The sequence below is a fragment of the Dermacentor silvarum genome, chromosome 9 (genome assembly GCF_013339745.2).
Source record: "Dermacentor silvarum isolate Dsil-2018 chromosome 9, BIME_Dsil_1.4, whole genome shotgun sequence".
NCBI classification, from domain to species: domain Eukaryota; kingdom Metazoa; phylum Arthropoda; class Arachnida; order Ixodida; family Ixodidae; genus Dermacentor; species Dermacentor silvarum.
The window spans coordinates 52822225-52839563 of record NC_051162.1 but is presented as its reverse complement, the minus strand read 5'-3'; the positions used below and the strand labels follow the sequence as shown (position 1 = coordinate 52839563).

Here is a 17339-nt window from a genome sequence, read left to right as displayed (position 1 = left end):
TGACGACGTCAATTAGTGCAAGGTAATTAAGGCAGAGTACATTAAGGCAAAGTTGATTAATCAAGGTTTAATTAAGATGGAGTTAATTAAGGCACTTCAGCCCACAACCTTTGGTGGTGGTCGCGATGCTTTTGTCTTCATTCATGTAGGGATAACCAAGGACCCTTGAATTTTTTTACCCCTGTTTTCTAAGGCTGTTGAAGGAAACCATCTTTGGCCTCAAATATTGATCGATTTCATATTTGGTAATGACTGCATGCTCGGATTGGGTCTATGCTAATCTTAAGCAGTGCTTCCGCAATAGTAGCTTTTGTGAGTTTTAAATGCGAAGCATTTCTTGCCGGCGGATCTATCTGTTGTCCCATGTCCCACACCCCCACAGCGCATGCCCCCTCCCCCTCTCTCCTCTCCTATGCTCCCCCCCCCTTTCTCTCCTCTAGGAATCCTGTACGGATCGGCGCCTGTGTCCCACAGCGCATGCGCGTCCTCTCTCTCTCCTCTCCTACGCTACTCCCCTTTCTCTCCTCTAGGAATCCGGAGCGGCGCGCTTGACAGGTGGTGCGACAGCTGCATACTCCGCTGGGGGCGCCATGGTAGTTCCGCGGTATGAAAATGACGGAGCGCGTGTGCCTCATTCTCTCTCCTGTGCAGCGCCGCGATGAGCGCTCGGGCCGCTGCCGCGAAACCATCTCCCGCTCAAGCTGCATACTCCGCTGGGGGCGCCCCGGTAGTTCTGCGGTATGAAAATGACGGAGTGCGCGCGCATCATTCTCTCTCCTGTGCAGCGCCGCGATGAGCGCTCGGGCCGCTGCCGCGAAACCATCTCCCGCTCAAGCTGCATACTCCATTGGGGGTGCCACGGTAGTTCCGCGGTATGAAAATGACGGAAGCGCGCGAGCCTCATTCTCTCTCCTGTGCAGCGCTGCGATGAGCGCTCGGGCCGCTGCCGCGAAACCATCTCCCGTTCAAGCTAACCATCTCCCCGCTGCTTCGCATCCACACATGGTTCCGTTTAGCGGGAGATGGAGTAATTTTTTAATCTGGTGAAGCGGTACTCAGTGATGGCCCCCGTACGTAGCATCGTAGCAAGTTTATGTTGGCATCTAGAGACACCACATTGGGATTGATGTGGCCACCGACATGCACAGCCAGGCACTCTTGGGGCTCGCAGGCCTTCTGGGAGTGAGCAAATCCATCACTTGGGAGTGCCATGCAATGACATCGAGCACAGAAAGCTTGGCTGTTGACTCTGCCACTTGATCTATGCGAAATGTCCATAATTGGCTTTTCGGGGTTATCACTCGTCATGGCCTCCACCTGATGAAGTGATTCAACTGCCTGAAGGGCGTATGGCCACTGGCAGCGCTGATTTCTCTTTGTCTAGGGTGATAATTGGCCACAGACTAGTGTCTCACTGGTCTCATAGACTGGTATTTGGACGTTCCGTACATAGATGTTCCTGTTGTGGCGACATTCAAGAAAGTGGCGATCTCCAAGTTGCTGTGGTCTGTGTGTAAGTCAACTTGACTATGCACGGGTTCATCTCCTGTATCAGATCGGAAGCTGATACCTTGGAATAAATGTGCTACATGGGTGACACAGGGCTTGGTGAAGACTGAAGTTAAGCACCTATGTACAGTTAAACCTCGATGTAAAATCAGAACCTTACATTGTTGTCATGAAATTTCATTTTATTGGTTTCACCTTTTATGCAATTAAGTTGTTTCCAAGAAGAAGAAGAAGAAGAAATAAACTTTATTTAAAGAGCCGGCACATTGCTTTTAGTGGCCTCGGGTGTCAGCTCGAAGTCCTTGGACTCGGGCGGCTTGCCAAAGAATTTTTCTTACACAGAAGGAGCCGTAAAATATTCTGAAATATTGGGCAATCAGGAAAAGCGAGTTTTAAGGAGAAGAACAAAAATTTTTTGTTGAATTTGAGAGTCGGCAACCAAAAATATGGTTTCGTACAATATCTTCACATCAGCAGTACGAAGCGAAGCTTTCGCGTACACTTTGTCGGTGTGGCTGATAGTGTTGCCCACAGTGAGAGGACTCTATCATGAAGAGTGCAGGCAGAGGGGAGTAAACGCTTCGCCTGCCTGTCACTTTAACTGCGTCTCTGAAACTCTAGATTATGCGACCTTCAGCACGAAACGTGGGGGAAGACAGTGCACATGATGCCATGGCTTTGTTCTCGCTGCTAGTGTGTTATTACACAAGCCTAATTTTTCAATCCAGCTCGACCTAATGTTTTCCTTTAATGTCGCTTTATCATTCATCTGTAGTGTCCCTTCGAGAATACTGTGTCGTTTTTTTCACGCATAGGAGCCTGAAAAGTGTCTTTTTGTGTTGCAGATCACCAATGGTTCACAAGAGAGTCTCAGTGGTGGGAGCATTTCAGAGGGGCTGTCGGTGAGTGCGTCCCCATTTTCCTTGGCATACAGCGAACAACCGAGGTGGTCATCCCTTACGTGCGATTTTGTGCGAGTCATTAGCATGGAGGTTTATATTGAGCCGTTCTTGATCACAGCGCAAACCAGAGAACCGCTCACAGAAGGCACATGAAAAACAGCAACACGAGTGCTGACTCACTATTGAATGTTTATTAAGGAAATGCGAGCTTTACATAAGCGCAGGACTGCGCTCTGCACCTGTGCCACACCACTACGCAGTGCGGCATTGCACGCAGCCTTTATCTGCATCAGGAAAGTACTATTTCGCTGTGTAATGGTGAACATCTGTTATACACTTAAACTTCAATATCACGAAGTCGATAAAATCGGTACTTAACTTCGTTACACTAGAACCAATCTGATATGTTTTCCACGGGACTGCAAGGAAAAATGTAATAACTGAGAAACATAGTTCCCGAACACACTGTTAAAATGACACAAACGAGCTGTTAAAATATAAAACAATGACACTGTACACGGCTCATCCTCCAAAGGATTTACAGTCGCCAACTGATAATGTGGAATTGACTAGGACCACCTAAATGTTCGAAATATCGAATTCTGCAGAAAGTGTACTGACTTAATCCAAAAGTGGCCGAGAAAGGTGTGTGTGTGGTATTCTCAGACCGTCACTTTCGAGAATACCTCATCTATCGCATGACTTCGCGTGACTAGAGCTAGACGCATTTCTTGCAACAGTCATTGTCTGGCGTTTTCCTCGTGTAATCACCACCCTTGTTGGTGGTGTCGTTGAAGGTGGAGTCGGCGCCATTTGAAACTGCTTGAAAAAGTTGCCTCGGATCATGCCGCTATTTTGGCACGCAAGTTAAACCCCCCTCCGGCCCCTCCCCCAGTGCGTGTTTGATGATGTGACCTGCAGCATTCAGCATGCGAGAGGACTGTGTGCATCAAGCCACCATCCTTCTTTGCTCACCCTCGCACTTTCCCTTGCACCCACAGAAAATGGCACACAGGGCGCGAACTTATCGCACTTGCAGTTGCATGCTGATGTAGGAAAGATAGACTTTTTTAATGTGAGCCAAGTCGCAGTTATGGTGTTGCGCGCTGTACAGCACAATTGATCGAGCATAATATTCAAAGGGGTTTCCTTAGTTCAAACTTCGTTTTATTGGAATAAATTTCCGGTCACCTTGGAGTTCAAATAAACAAGTTTCTACTGCATTTACGCCACACTTCGTATACTTGTGTGACCACTGCCCTGAGGAAACGTGATGGGTCTCAGTAACTGACTGCTGCACTGTCATTCACGTGAACAGCACATCGACGACGGCGACGAAGGAGACGGCTTCAGCGGGGCGACGACTGGTGCGAGCCAAGAGGCACCTGACGACTGGTCTCAGCCCGGTTGCAGTACAGATAAGCAGGACGGTGATTCACCGGTGCTCCGCAGTTCGGCCGTGGCGGACCCGTGCACCATCTGCATGGTGCGCCCCAAGTGTGGCATTCTGGTGCATGGTCGGACTAGTCACCGTCTCACCTGCTACAAGTGTGCGTTGCAGCTGCAGAAGCGAAATCAGCCGTGCCCCGTGTGTCGACGTCGGATCCAGCGTGTCGTGCGCAACTTCGATGCCTGATCCAGGTGTCGTCGTTTGTTGTGGTGCACTAGCTCGTCGGCTTGCTGGGGCATTTAAGTCTTCCACTTGTGTGCAACATGCCACAGAAGCTTGTGAAAAGTGCGCTACTTGGACACTTTGGTCAGGAACGCCTTTTGTGGTAATTTTGCCATTGCACACAACTTGTTTCCTCATTGCGTTTTCTGACCGTTCTGTTTCCACACTTGGCAAACTGTCACACTGCAAAATGCAACTGTGCAGCTGAAAAATATTTCCGGGAATTTTTTTTTTTAATTTGGTTACCACCCCATTTTTTTTCAATGAGTGTAACGTGGTGCAACTGCAATTAACATAATTGCATTTTTTTGTTTAGAAAGGCTTCCACACCTTTAAATTTGTCGCTGCTACTGTTGGTTCAAATAAAGAACCAAGTCTTGTTGTTTCATCATTATTGATTTCTGGAAGCTGGTCCCCCTTTATACTAGTGCAGTTGAATCCCACCACTATGCAATTTATAACATATATGAACAAATTATTGCAGAAGCATTCTTAGTTGTTAAATTTTCATGTGAGCATGTGATGTGTGACCAGTAATCTAAAAGGCAAGTTTTAAGTTTAAAAATCTGTTACTTGGCTCTGCTTGTGATTCTGGACAAGATGTGGTTATAACACGGGACTTGAGTCATTGTAATGCCTTTGTGCGCACTGATGATACTTATGTTGTTAGAGGTCACTGCATTGGATGCTGCATTGGGCGCATCATGTCCATCTGGATGTCTTCTATCGAAGCAATCATAATCGATTTCATCGGGTACTCTCTCAATTACTTCTTTATTGGTTACCATCCTATGAGCACCTGGACAGGTGTCAAGCAGTACTCTCTTTCATGTGGTCATGTTTTTTGTTCCTTTTGTGATAACCAACAAAATGTTCACAGTTGATACCCACAAATATTCACAGACAATACAACCTGTTGGTTGCCTTCGTGTCCCTGCTTTCTGTTGCAGCCTAGCTCAAAATCGTGGTCAGTTGTTTTTTTGGCAAAACTTTGTTTGGCCGTAGCAGTTGACTCTTGGAACCAGAGCTCGTTATGCAGTGGAAAAAAAAATTGCCGCAGCATTAGCATATCAGGCTCAATTTCTTATAAAGCACCCATGTTCTTTTGTGCTGGCAGTAAGTAAAGATCGAGGGGCTGAAAAAACTGTTCTGCAGTGTAGTGGAGAACGTGTCACATGTTTGTCAGCTCGGCATTTTCACAGCTTTTGGCAGAGGGAGGTGTCCGAAAAGCAAACGGACATTTTTGACTCCGCCTACTGCGTATGGCTAGTTCAAAGGCTTGATGCATTTCTCTGAAATGAGCAGTAGCCACTGGAAATAGCATTGCCTATGTCTCAGTGGTCTGTCAGTTTTCATACAGTGTGGCCAATTCATGAACGGCTGTTTGTGAAATGCCTTACAGGGAGGTTTTGATTTAGATTTTAACAACTAGGTCGTGCACTGTTCAAAAGGTTAACAGAGTGTCTTTATCTGTCTCCTCCATGTCGTAACACAGCAAGCACGGTTGCATTCTTTTCGCTGCATTCACTTCCATTATAACGCTGCCTCTCGGAGCAGAGTTCCGGTCAGAATCAGCTCTTAAGAATGCAGCATTCTTGTCAGAAGTGATTTGTAAGAGAAATACATTGTCTGCATTGTATATGTTGGGTGAAGCATGCTCCTTCGAGATGGCAGTAACATTGGCTTCCAACCCAAGAATTGGTGTCATCAACCAAGGCAGTCTTCCCATACGACACTTTTTTAGAGAAATCTGATGTTGATTCTCTTCAATGAGATGGCCTTGATGTCCTCAGCACCTAGATAAAGCAGCCAATCTCTCAAAGTTCATTTCCTGCACCATGTCATCTCATTCATTAGGCACACGTCTTTACAAGCCTTGTGGGCAGTGGTTCACCTAGCCTTTCGTGTGCTGTGCTAATCACATTGCCGTCTTGTGATGCATGTCTTTCGAGCATGTCACTTGGCTTTGTGCTTTTGCTTATTCAGTGTTGTGGAGAAGGTGCTGGCTTTTAATCTTCGAGGATCAGGTTCCGTGATCTACACTTTTTCTTCAAATGAAACAGAGGGTAGGTTCTTCTTCTTAGGGACAGGTGGTTTCCTTCCCAGACATCAGTGAGGCGATACACCTCGGCTGTGAGGCGGCTGTGGTGCTTTGTAATCGACCACGTGGACTTGCATGTGACAATCTTTGTCGTTCGCAGCGACTTCGCAGCCAAATTTGTCACAGGGTTCTACCATCACGTTGCTGTCACTTGATAGTGGTGTCGTCACATGGTGCTTCATAATGTGTGACTTAGGCTCCTGAATCCTTGGTCCCCTGTTCCTATTGCCTTTGCTGAGGAACTTTATATAAAGTGCTATCATTTCTTGAGGAAGCTCTGGACAAAGCAGTGTCGTTAGGGTTGTTGCGTAGAAGCTTATCAGCTGCTGCAGAAATGTGATCGCGAAGACTATATTGTTACACAGATAATTTTGATAAATTGCATTCTGCTGGACCCTGATGGGATAAAACAAACGTTGTTGCGGAGATGACGAAGCGGCACTTGTAGTTCTGGGATTCAACTGCACTAGTAGCACACCAGCTTCACTAATAATAATATAGCACATTCTCAAATAAGCTGTTTCAAAGTATACTAAGTTAATATATACCTGTACATAGAAAAGCACATTGCTGATTTTTGACAACTTGTCTTTTGCTATTGGACACTGTGTGGTGTTTCTGAACTGACAGCATGACAGGATTGAATTTTCTCACAGTCCCGCCAAGGACAGCGAGCGTCAAGCGTCACTGAGGTCAAGGTTCAGTTCTCGCCCGTGGTTTATGCTGGACCAGCAACTTCTGTGTTATTTGGGGAAATTAAATGCAGTCGATTTGGGGCTTAGCAGAACTCATTCTTTCATTTCCTTTCCCACCATCTTGTGTGATGTTGGCAATGGTTTCGGCTTGTACGCTTTATTTTGGGCGCCTTTGGCGAGTGACCATATAGCGGTGTGAAACCACGCTTTTGAGTTATTACTCGTCAGAAGTGGTCCGGTGATACTTTCTCCTTCATGTTTAATTTGTTCGCGATAGCTCTTAGCTGTTCTTATTGCTGTAACTTTTTCAAGGTCGCACATTTTCACAGATAAGGATAACAGCTGTGCTGGTGTGATGCCCTTATCAGGTCTAGAGATAACAGTGAAAGTGCAATTTAAATGTGGAACTTCTAGGTCAATGCACTGCTATGCATCGTGTTATTAGGACACCCAATGTGACACAGCAGTTGCCTCTGAATTGCTTTTGTAAAATTTTGTTTTCGTTGACATTGTCTGACCTTAAAACCAGCACGACTGTTGTTGAACGTGAAAACACGCTCGTCCATTTTAAGGTTTCCATGACGAGGGCAGGGATGACTAAGCTTACTATTTCTGTAAATATTACAATGGAGCTCTGAACCCTCAATTGCATGTTTCACCATACTGGAAACTGCACCCTATGCTGTAAATATCCCTCTAGTAACAGGGGCGTTCGAGCTTGTGGTCTGGACTGATTCCAGCCTCGAGCTTTAAGCCTTTGCCTGTACATTTCACTTTGCACTTGTCTTGTACCGAGGCTTGCACTTCTGTAAATAACTCTAAAGGTCAAGCTTGTTACCTATGCACATCGCAAGCTGGAATCGTGAGTTCTTTTGCTATATGCATGTTTAGCTGCCTGCTTTAATTGTCACTGCAGAAGAAATTCTCTGTGTACTTTACCCTGTGGGCTGCAATTCAGAGGCTCAATACTGAGACTTATTTGAATTTGTTGCTCTGAAAAAGGCTTCGACCGAGATTGGAACTGGTCGCTTTACTAAGGCATTTTGTCAGAGAGCATTTCTTTCAGGTAATGTTGCTACGTTTCGGAAAGAAGTAGCCGGATATTTTAATAACGTATTCCTTTTGAACATTTTCTTTCTTAGGCTGCAATTAGGCTTTTTTTGCCCACAAAATAACATAGCTATCACCAGGAACTACTGTGTTTCTTGTTCTTCATGTTCATACGAGCAATGAAGTCAATTGTCCTAGTGTCGTCTTTAATTTCATTCTCACTCTTGCGAGTGATCGCTGCACTGCGAGGTTAGATAGGCAAAGGCCTTGTGCAGTGCTCTGCATTCATACATTTCTTATCCTTTAATAAATGTTTCATACGTGCAATAACACACTCTTAACTGTTGATACTAATGAAATAAGCATGATTTCTTTCTGTAATTCAGAACCAGTTGCACTACATTTATGTGCGGGGAGTAGAAAAGCTTGCCAGCTATGTTTTCTTTTTGTTGAGTCGTTCTGTGTAACCTAATTTGCCTGCTTGCTGTATTTGGAAAGCTTGTGACGCTCTTTCATAAAGTGTAAAATATTGGATGTAAACTAGCTGCAATTGATTTTCATAGAAAGTGTTATGTGCATGCATGTTAGGCTTAACAAATTTTGTTGAACGTTGGCAGTGGTGGTAATGTGAGACTAAAAACACATTCACCAATGCATTTTTTTAGGTTCTAATTTTTGTGTGGCATGACCTGCTAGAGGGTCATTTGCATCATTTTTAAGTCTAGGGAGAAAGCGTCACTGCATTCATTATTGAAAGAAGGAAGTGTTTATTGTGTGTTGGCTTTTCTTGGAGGCATTGCTTTTGCACTGCAGGAAAAAAAAAAAACCTGTGTTTTCACAGCTGCATTTGAGGAATAACCATTAAGACTGACATTGTAGCTAATGTGTTAAGCTTTGAGAAGTCTGTCTGGAGTTGGTTTTGACATGTGACGGAAAGCAGTCGTTGAAGCAAGCAGTTGCCACGCCGCGTTTTTAAGGCAAAGCAATTTGTGTAAATGCAGCCAGGAAGTGTCTGATGTTTTGTGTAACGGGAAAAAATGTAGAACTTGAAACAGTGCGAAGAAAATGCGTTGCTTTTCTTTTCTATGTTGCAGGGCAGTGTTCATTGCTTTGCGAATGCCTCTGCACATTGATCTCATGTGAACATGTGTCCTCGGCAAGCTTTAGCGGGCGTCATTTGCCAGATACCATATGTAAAGGGGGGGGGGGGGGGGCTTCACTGTTGCTGCTGCTTGTCGCAGCGTTGCGCACAGCATGTAAATTTGCACATGCGTTGTCACTAGTGTACTATACACTGTGCATCATGATTGACCAGTGCTATAAATCACTTAGTGGTCCTTGGAAACCATTGAGTTTCAATACGCCATTTCCAAGGCCTTTGTTGAAGGCAGTACTTCATTGTCAAGCTCCAGAACATGATGCTGCGTTGGGCCCTGACAGTGCGTTGGCTAGGCATTAGAACTAAAAAAAGCCTTGGATTCTTTTCTTAATCGCGAACACTGATGCGACACCTGATGCTTATTAGATATGAATATGAGGTAGGAAGAAAACATTGGAGTTTCATGCAGTTGTAAATCTAGCGTTTGTTCCTCGGTGTTCTTTGTTTTGTCTGTATTTACAGACAGTCAATCATGATGCATTGCTGTAATGATCAGCTAACCTAGTTTTCTCGTCTAGTGCGTGAGCCATATCATGCGTTATTGAAGTTGTTCCGGAGGCTCATTGCTCTTGACACACCTGAGCGATTGAACCCGACTATGAAATTTATCATTCATTAAAGCTTATGAGCACGGGCTTAAAGCCAGCTGCGATTACACGACATAGGTTAAGTGAAGGGTATGCTCATGTTAGCTGTGCGAGAAAGTGCGCAATGCTTGCGTTGGAGTGAGCAGCGCAAATGCTGTGTGCAGTATGCAGATGTGACCAGGTTGCGGGAAAGGGTGTGCACAACTGCGTGTCCAATCATTTTGTGGTTCAAGCGGGAACATGCTTGGGGTCCTCCCGTCTAATCGCTGGGTACCCTAGATGCTTTTGAGCCACCAAGATGTATGCATGTTTTTTTTTTTTTTGTTTTTGTACAGTGTACAAAATACTGAGTGTATTGGACCCAGAAACCTGATACATTTTGAAGAGTACCTTCAGTGCAGAGCTCTCTCTCTCTCTCTGGTCCCAACAGCTGGATACTTCAAATGCTCTCGAGCTCCTTTTTGTGTAGGTGTAATTTTGTACAGCGCGAATAATACTGCAAATATGCTGGCACTTTTTTGCACGAGTTTGTCGTGCCATTGTATCCCAGACGAGGCCAACTCAACCAACCCGTATTTTTGGCATCGTTTGGCAGTTCAAGTAATGCATTTGTGTCTATGATGTGTGTGCCAATGTAACCTTGAGTGCCTTGGTTGAGGAATGGGCTCCTAATTTGCACTCTCAAGTTTCAGCTTATGCTGCAGAAGCTAGGATGACACATGTGTAACCCATAGTTTTATCTGCGTAAGAGATTATACTTCTGCACTGAATAGCTGGACAGCTGTCCCTTGCACAGTTACCAGTGCCTAAGGGTCAGATATCTGGCCCAGTATCTTAAGAAGAAAGGTCTATGTAGTTTTTAGTAATTTATTTTATTAACCCATCTTGTATCTAACCAGTTTCCTTTGAGGCATGATCTATGGCAGTGGAAGGTAACTGTCTTAGCCTTTTGCTTTCGCAATACCAGGGTTTGTGCCCCTGGTTACATGTAATGAAAGCGACTTCATCACCAAAGTTTTGAGGCGTGTGTACTGCGTTGGTGTAAAACGTTGGTGTCATTGATCTGTGTGGCGTTTTATCATTTATGTTAATCGGGGATAGGGTTTCTTTTTCGCTTTCTGTAATCGGCATGTAGTGTTCTCGTTTTGTGTGGTTGTTGCACTCTTTTTATTGTGGCCATGTTGATGGGATTTGAAAGCAGTTCGCTCGTTAAGAAAGCATTAGTCTTGTGTTAAATGTATGTTAGCCTTAGTCTTTTATAACACTCACTGTTTTTAATGTGCTTGTGGCATTCAATGTTCTCAGTCTTGTAGGATTTTGTAGCTTTGAGGTTGTCGGCTAAATTGTTGTCTATCGTTAGTTATTCTGTGGCTTTTGTTTGCTGTTTGTGCTGTTCTAAAGTAGCTTGAAGGTCAAGGATGTGGGTGACACCTTTATGTCAATTCTAGTTTTCAAATGCTTCCTGTGCCTAGTGCATGTTTGCTTTGTGTTGCTTAATTCTTTAGTGCAGTAAAGGTTTGTCGCTTTGGGCCTGGCATGTTTCCGCGTAAAGGTCTGCTTCCATGGAATGGTCCCGTGCTAAGTCTCGTGCATCGCCGTTGGCATGGCAGCATTCTTTAACCCATTTTGCTTTTGCCCACTTTTGTCACAGCTAGAAAAGAAGAAAAAAAATGCCATGGTACTCATTTATTATGACTGTCAGGCTAATCTTTTTCCTCTTGGGGTGGCGCTAAATATAACCAAGACCAATATTAAATATTGCGTGGCAGTTTGCTGCGTGGTCTTGCAGGCGCACAGTTTGTTTGATAGCCCATAACTCATTTTCCATTCAAGGGTTGTGTGGGGTCATGGAATGGGTCGGTGCAGTGGAAACTGCCCTTCCAACTTCCAACAGCGTGCGTCTTCCATCTGTGAAGAGCAAAAGTCTTAAGCATGATCAGAAGTCACAATTCCGCCCTTCACACTTCTGCTCTTCGAGAACAGAAGTTCTACTTCTGTTCTGTGACAGCAGAAGTTGTACTTCTTTGACAGCAGAAGTCGTACTTGTGCTTTGCTCTGTCATCTTCACATCTTGTTTGTCCACAATTGCTCCATTCAGAATTTTGTTCCTCTGCAGTTCTGTCACGTGTCTTGTGTGTTCTCAAATATGTACCACCAAACTTGCTTAGCCACGTTACTGCAATGACTAGCGGTAGCTGGGGGCTCTCTGCATGAGCACAGGCGTCCATCATATGCAGATGTAAGCAATGGCAGTGCTACGCATAACAGACACATTTTCACGGGCAATAGAGTGCTCAGCAGGGTGCATTTTTTGGCCGTTAGCAGTTCAAAAAGTGGCTAGTCTGTATCGCTGAGTTCTGTATGTAGCAAAATGGGTCCCGTTGCCATGGTGACATAGCAGCATGCTTCGTGGCTAACAAAGTGGTAGGCTTTTTCTGTGGCATCTTTTGACGGCTTCTTTTAGTTTTGCTAATCTCTGTGTTGGTGTGTCAAGGGGACAGTTCTGTATTGTCTTTATGAAAGCTATTTGTGAATATTCTTTTTTCACTCTCTCTAGTTTTTTTTTTCTTGTTCAAAATAAGGCACTGAGCAGTGCTAGACAAGCAGCTTTATTTAAGCACTTGGGCACTACTGCCAGCCTCAATATTTATAGGTTGTTAGTATTTCTAATTTGAAACCTCACAATTTGCTGGGCAATCTGCACTAATGATTATGAAGTGCGAACATGCCTAGCATATTGCAGGGGTTTTTATTGTTGAATTTTTGCTTGTTTCTTTTTCTGCGAGAAATTTACTACTGCAGGGGTATCATTGAATTTTTTTGTTTTCAATTTCCCTGCAGGAATTCACTCAGAAAAACATTTTTTGTTGTTAGGTTAACCACACTAGTAGGTTTAAAAAAAGGTGTTGCTTTTTTATTTATGGCGTTTTCACTTTAGTTAGTGTTATTTTTGTAGCGAATAATTGTATATCTGTACATAGGTTTTTTTTTTCATTTTTAGCGTGAATGGCCCTTATCGTTGATACCAAGTGTGCGAAGAAAAAAAAAATCGGCTAGAAATGGCTAGGTGTGGCAGATGCTTAAATAAGACTGCTTGTTCAGGACAAAGCGTGTGTCTCTCAATTGTTGTTTTTCATTTCATTGCTTCCCATCCTGATAATAATCACAGGGAACATGCGTCATGACATTATCTAGCATTGATGCATCCGCTTCACAAAATATGGCAATGGCACTCTTAACATTGCCAGAATGCATACTTACCACGTGTGCTTTATATGGTAACACAATGTATGTTGGCCCCAACTACAGTGCTCACATTGCCCAGCGTGAAGTAGATGCACCTATGCTGGATGCTATTGCATCGAAAATATGTTGTAAATGCAGCCCTTCTGGTTACTGCTTTACAGATTCTTGCTAGTTATGGTTGTAGACCGGGAAATGCGAAATATTTGTACGAGGAGCGAATTGCTCCGGAGCTCTGTGATACTTGTATCTTGGACTTAAGTTCAACAGCCAGCATCCTTGTGGTCCTTGCAGTTGCGAGCTGCCGAATACTGGTGTTGACTCATTTTGGCATGCGTCAATTTCATCCCTCCTTGCTCCCTTTCCCCATTTCTTATCCTCGTCCCCAGGTGCCGAGGATGGTGCCTCTCGCACGCCAACCTCTCCACCCTTCCCAAGTTCTTTTTCCTGTAATATTTGTGGAAATTCATGTGTGGTGGTGCCCACAAGAGAAGAATAAAGGGAAAATATGAAAAGCGTGTGGGTGTTTTCAGACTCGGCTAAACCTAGGTGTGTGTCGAATACTCGGAACATACGAATCGTATAGTGAAAGTTCGAATGATTCGGTTTGCGAATCGAATATCTGCTATTCGGTGAAAGGCGCGGCCGTAGTGCGGGTGTTGACGCACGCTGCAGCCATTCCAAGGCGCACGGTCAACGTCGGCTTAGGTTTGTCCAGGCGCGAACCAGACCGAGGGGATGGCGATAAAAGCAGGGCGTATGGAAAGCAAGCATGTGCGAAGATCGGGTCTGTTTTAGCCGCCGGTAGGCACGCAGATCGTAACGGGCACGCGTGTTCACGCACTGATGCACGCAATTCAGAGCTTTATGGTACGCGTGCTTGCGCTAGTTGCTGGCTGGTCGAACGCCGCTACAGCGGCCGTCAGTCTAATGCGCACGCGTGATCTCGGAACCGATGAGCCCGCGCGAACACATCAGGCTTACCAGCGGTAACCTTTAGCGCAGCTCTGCCCGAACTTAGCCGCTAGTGCCGCCGCTCGGAACAGGTTTCTGCGCCGCGGTCGCGGGAATCGCGAGCGTTTTCGCTTGCATGTGAAACAGGCTTTAGGCGCCCGTTCCTGCCGCGAGCGTCGGCGTTGTCGCTCGGCTTAACCGAGCGAACGAGCATAGCGAAAGATGAAAGCGAATGCGGGGTGCAGTGTAAGAAGAAAAGCGTAGTGCCGCGCAGAACTTGCGAGGAGCGCGCCGTCGTCTTCGCCGATGGCATGCGGCGAGCACGCCCAATGATACCATATATGGAAACAAAGCGCTGCTTGAGCGGAGGTCTGTCTGCGGCGGCTGCTGTGAATCGCGACCACGCGCTGCCTGTCGTGATTTCCCGATTTGCGAGGCAGTCGCGTCATACTTCTCTCCCTTTGCAACGTGCCGCCCGAAACATTGTCCGCGCCTGCCAATATATCGCGAAATGGAAACGCGTATAGAGCTGCGCTCAGATTTCGCATTAGGGAGTATAGTGATCGTCGGTGAATATATATATATATATATATATATATATATATATGTGTGTGTGTGTGTGTGTGTGTTTACATCACACTACCTAGGCCATGAGGCCGGTTGTAGGCGGCTCAAGTTACGGCTTGGAGCCCAGTGCTGCCAACAACAGGGAAATTTCCCTAGATGTAGGGATTATAGGCCTTCAGGAAAGTTTTTTGATGTATAGGGAAAATTTGTGCTATGACATGGAAACTCGGACACTTGAGAAACCACTGATCAGACGACGCAATGACGGATACGTGGAAAGGCGATGTGTTTTCATTTCAGTCAGCCAACATAATACTTTGCATTAATACTTTACAACATAATACTTTAATACAACATAATACTTTACTTAATACTTTGCATTAGCATGCAAAGTATGATCGGTGGTCGTTCTGCAGTGCAGTGAACGCCTCGTCAAGTAAACGACAAGGTGTGCATTTCCCCCTTTAAATCAAAGATTCATATGTAACCGGCAAAACAAACGAATGCTGCGATGCCAAACAAAGCAGAATCCGAAACTCTCGGCATAAGCGGACACATACCTAGCGCTGAGCATGATTCGGTCGGGGCGCTGCGTAGCCGACTATGCGCTCAAACTTCCGTTCATTGGCAGAGCAATAGACGGATTGTAGAGTCCAGTGGTCACGTGTTTGGGTTTTGGCGTAGAGGAAAGGAATAAATTGGACGCGTTTCTGCGAGCTTCGCTGCAACTGACTTGTAAGCGAGCAAACGTGGTGCTGCTACGTCGGTACATCACAGCATATGTAAGAAACATTTTTGCACATACGTACTTCATACTGGTGTCGTGAAGGGACACACTGTTTTCACATTGCTAGATATTCTTGAGGCTGGTGCCAGCTTCCTTACAATTCAAATAAGGCTCCGTGTCAATATTGGACTTGAATGCGGTAGCAAATACAGTCGAACCTGGATATATCGAACCCACATATAACGAATTATTGCGTATAATAAACACCAGTAAAATCCCTTAGAAAATGTTTGTAGAAAATTTTTATTTTACATATCGAATTGCCGATATATCGAACTTTTTCGTCATCACCTGCAGATTCGATATAACCGCGTTCGACTGTATGTGGACGCTCCAAGTGCATTTCTGATGAGATGTTCTGTTTTAAGTCCGAAGGCGATAACGTCGTCGCGCGCAGTAGGCTGCGAGTGAAAGCGCGGGAGGGTGAGCCAATGATGGCGGCTCAATCTCGCGCGCGCAAGGCACCCGGGGGGAGGAGAGGGGGGAGGGGTGCTCCGGTGGCGACTGCGTATGACGCGGCCGCGCGGGCCCCGTCTTGAAAGCGATCTGCGATGGGGACAGAGTGCGAGTGCTGATAGCTTCGTGTGCGCTGTGTTTTCGCAGCTTCGTTCGCGTTGAAGCGAGAGGCAGCACGAAGGTCAATTCGCTCGCTGCTTGCGCCGCGCTTCCTCACTCCAGCGTTTTGACAGCTAGTTTCCGCAGTCATAAGTGAGATGTGTTCATGTTTGCTTGTGCGCGCGTGACACCGTGCTTGTTAATTCAGTTAGTAAGCGAATATTTACAAGTTTATACGGCCGATAATATTACTACTTCGTATAGCTCCCTACTGTTTTGTTATCGCAATCAATGCTTCGGCGTTCGGGCTAAACTGCGACTTTTTTGTCATGCTCAAACTTGTGTTTCATGTGGAGCGGGCATAAACTTGCTGACCTCTTGTTTTGTGAATGTAATGTAATGTGAATGTAAGCACGAGACTGTATTGTTAGCACGAAGAACCGAGGTTAGCACAACTTGCACTGCAACATCATTTCAGCTTGAGTGCAGCAACTTCATTATTTAAACTTATAAAATGAGTTTGGAAATAAATTGAAACTGTAAAATTTCAATCTATTTGTATGAAAAACAAACAAAGCAGCAGATCCATCGAGTTGGAATCTAAATACGTCGAAGCTTTGTGTGCGTGCATAGAATGGAAACACGAGGATAGCTTTCTGAATAAAAATGTGCAATTTTGGAGAGTAATAAATGTGATTCACTGAAAATTCAGCTCCAGGTGTTTCTTGTTTTTCTTGGGTGTGTGTTGTTAGGAACGGGCTTGCGTTTCATCTCAGCGCTGCCATCCGTTGTTGCGGGTCGGAGATTTACCCGCCGCTGCTGCCAGTTTGTTGAGACTCGGGTAGCGTTTAGGCCGGTGATCCTTCAGCCAGAGGGATGAGTACGTCCGGGAGTAAGAGCGAGAGAAAAAAGGGTTTATTCTACATATTTACAGTGGCTCCAAATATGGAAGCCCACTCCATGGGAGAGCACTTTGAAAGTCTCAGCTCACTACATGTCTGAGCACATATCAGAACAGGTCAGGACACACCACTGCACGCAAGGTGTCTCCTTATAAAACATCGGTCTTCCCTAGTTGACCCGACTAGGGAATCAGATGACCTTGATGCGGCCAATCAGAAAGGCCGTCTTGTTCACTGAACTCCGCCTCTAATATTGCACCTTCGAAGCAAGGACGAGGCAATCCGGAAACAGGGGGTTGACACTCCTTCCACGAAAGTCGGTGACCTGTTTCTTGCCCTCCGACGGTCATCTTGCCAGGGTCGGGAGAATGGCCTTTGCACTAATCCCCGCGTCTGACGAAGGGTGGCGGTTGTGGTCGGTCGCTTCTAAGTGAGCGTCTGGACGACGCTGATGAAAGGGGTGGTATCGGGGGAAGCACCCAAAGAATGGGCACTGCCGAGTTGGGGCGCTTGTTTGCCCGTCTCGTCGGTGTCTGGCACTGTCGCCGTCTGGACGACGCTCATGAAAGGGCCTGCCTCGATGGGAAACAATCAAAGAATGCGCCCGGCCGATTCGGGACGCAACAGTGTGCATTTTCTAAAATTACCAGAGGAAG

The 17339-nt window shown here is 45.6% G+C and overlaps 1 protein-coding gene across 3 annotated transcripts in view; it reads left to right on the top strand.

Annotated features, from left to right (window-relative positions):
- The window catches only part of LOC119465248 (E3 ubiquitin-protein ligase Mdm2), a 120834-nt gene extending 107398 nt beyond the window's left edge, over positions 1-13436 (top strand). For all 3 annotated transcript variants that reach the window (XM_049656505.1, XM_049656504.1, XM_037726041.2), the window contains 3 exons: positions 2355-2411; positions 3730-7102; positions 7192-13436. In XM_049656505.1, coding sequence (XP_049512462.1) covers positions 2355-2411; positions 3730-4047 — 375 coding nt within the window. In that variant the 3' untranslated portion in view covers positions 4048-7102; positions 7192-13436. The remainder of the gene's footprint in view (positions 1-2354; positions 2412-3729; positions 7103-7191) is intronic.
- Positions 13437-17339: the final 3903 nt, after the last annotated feature.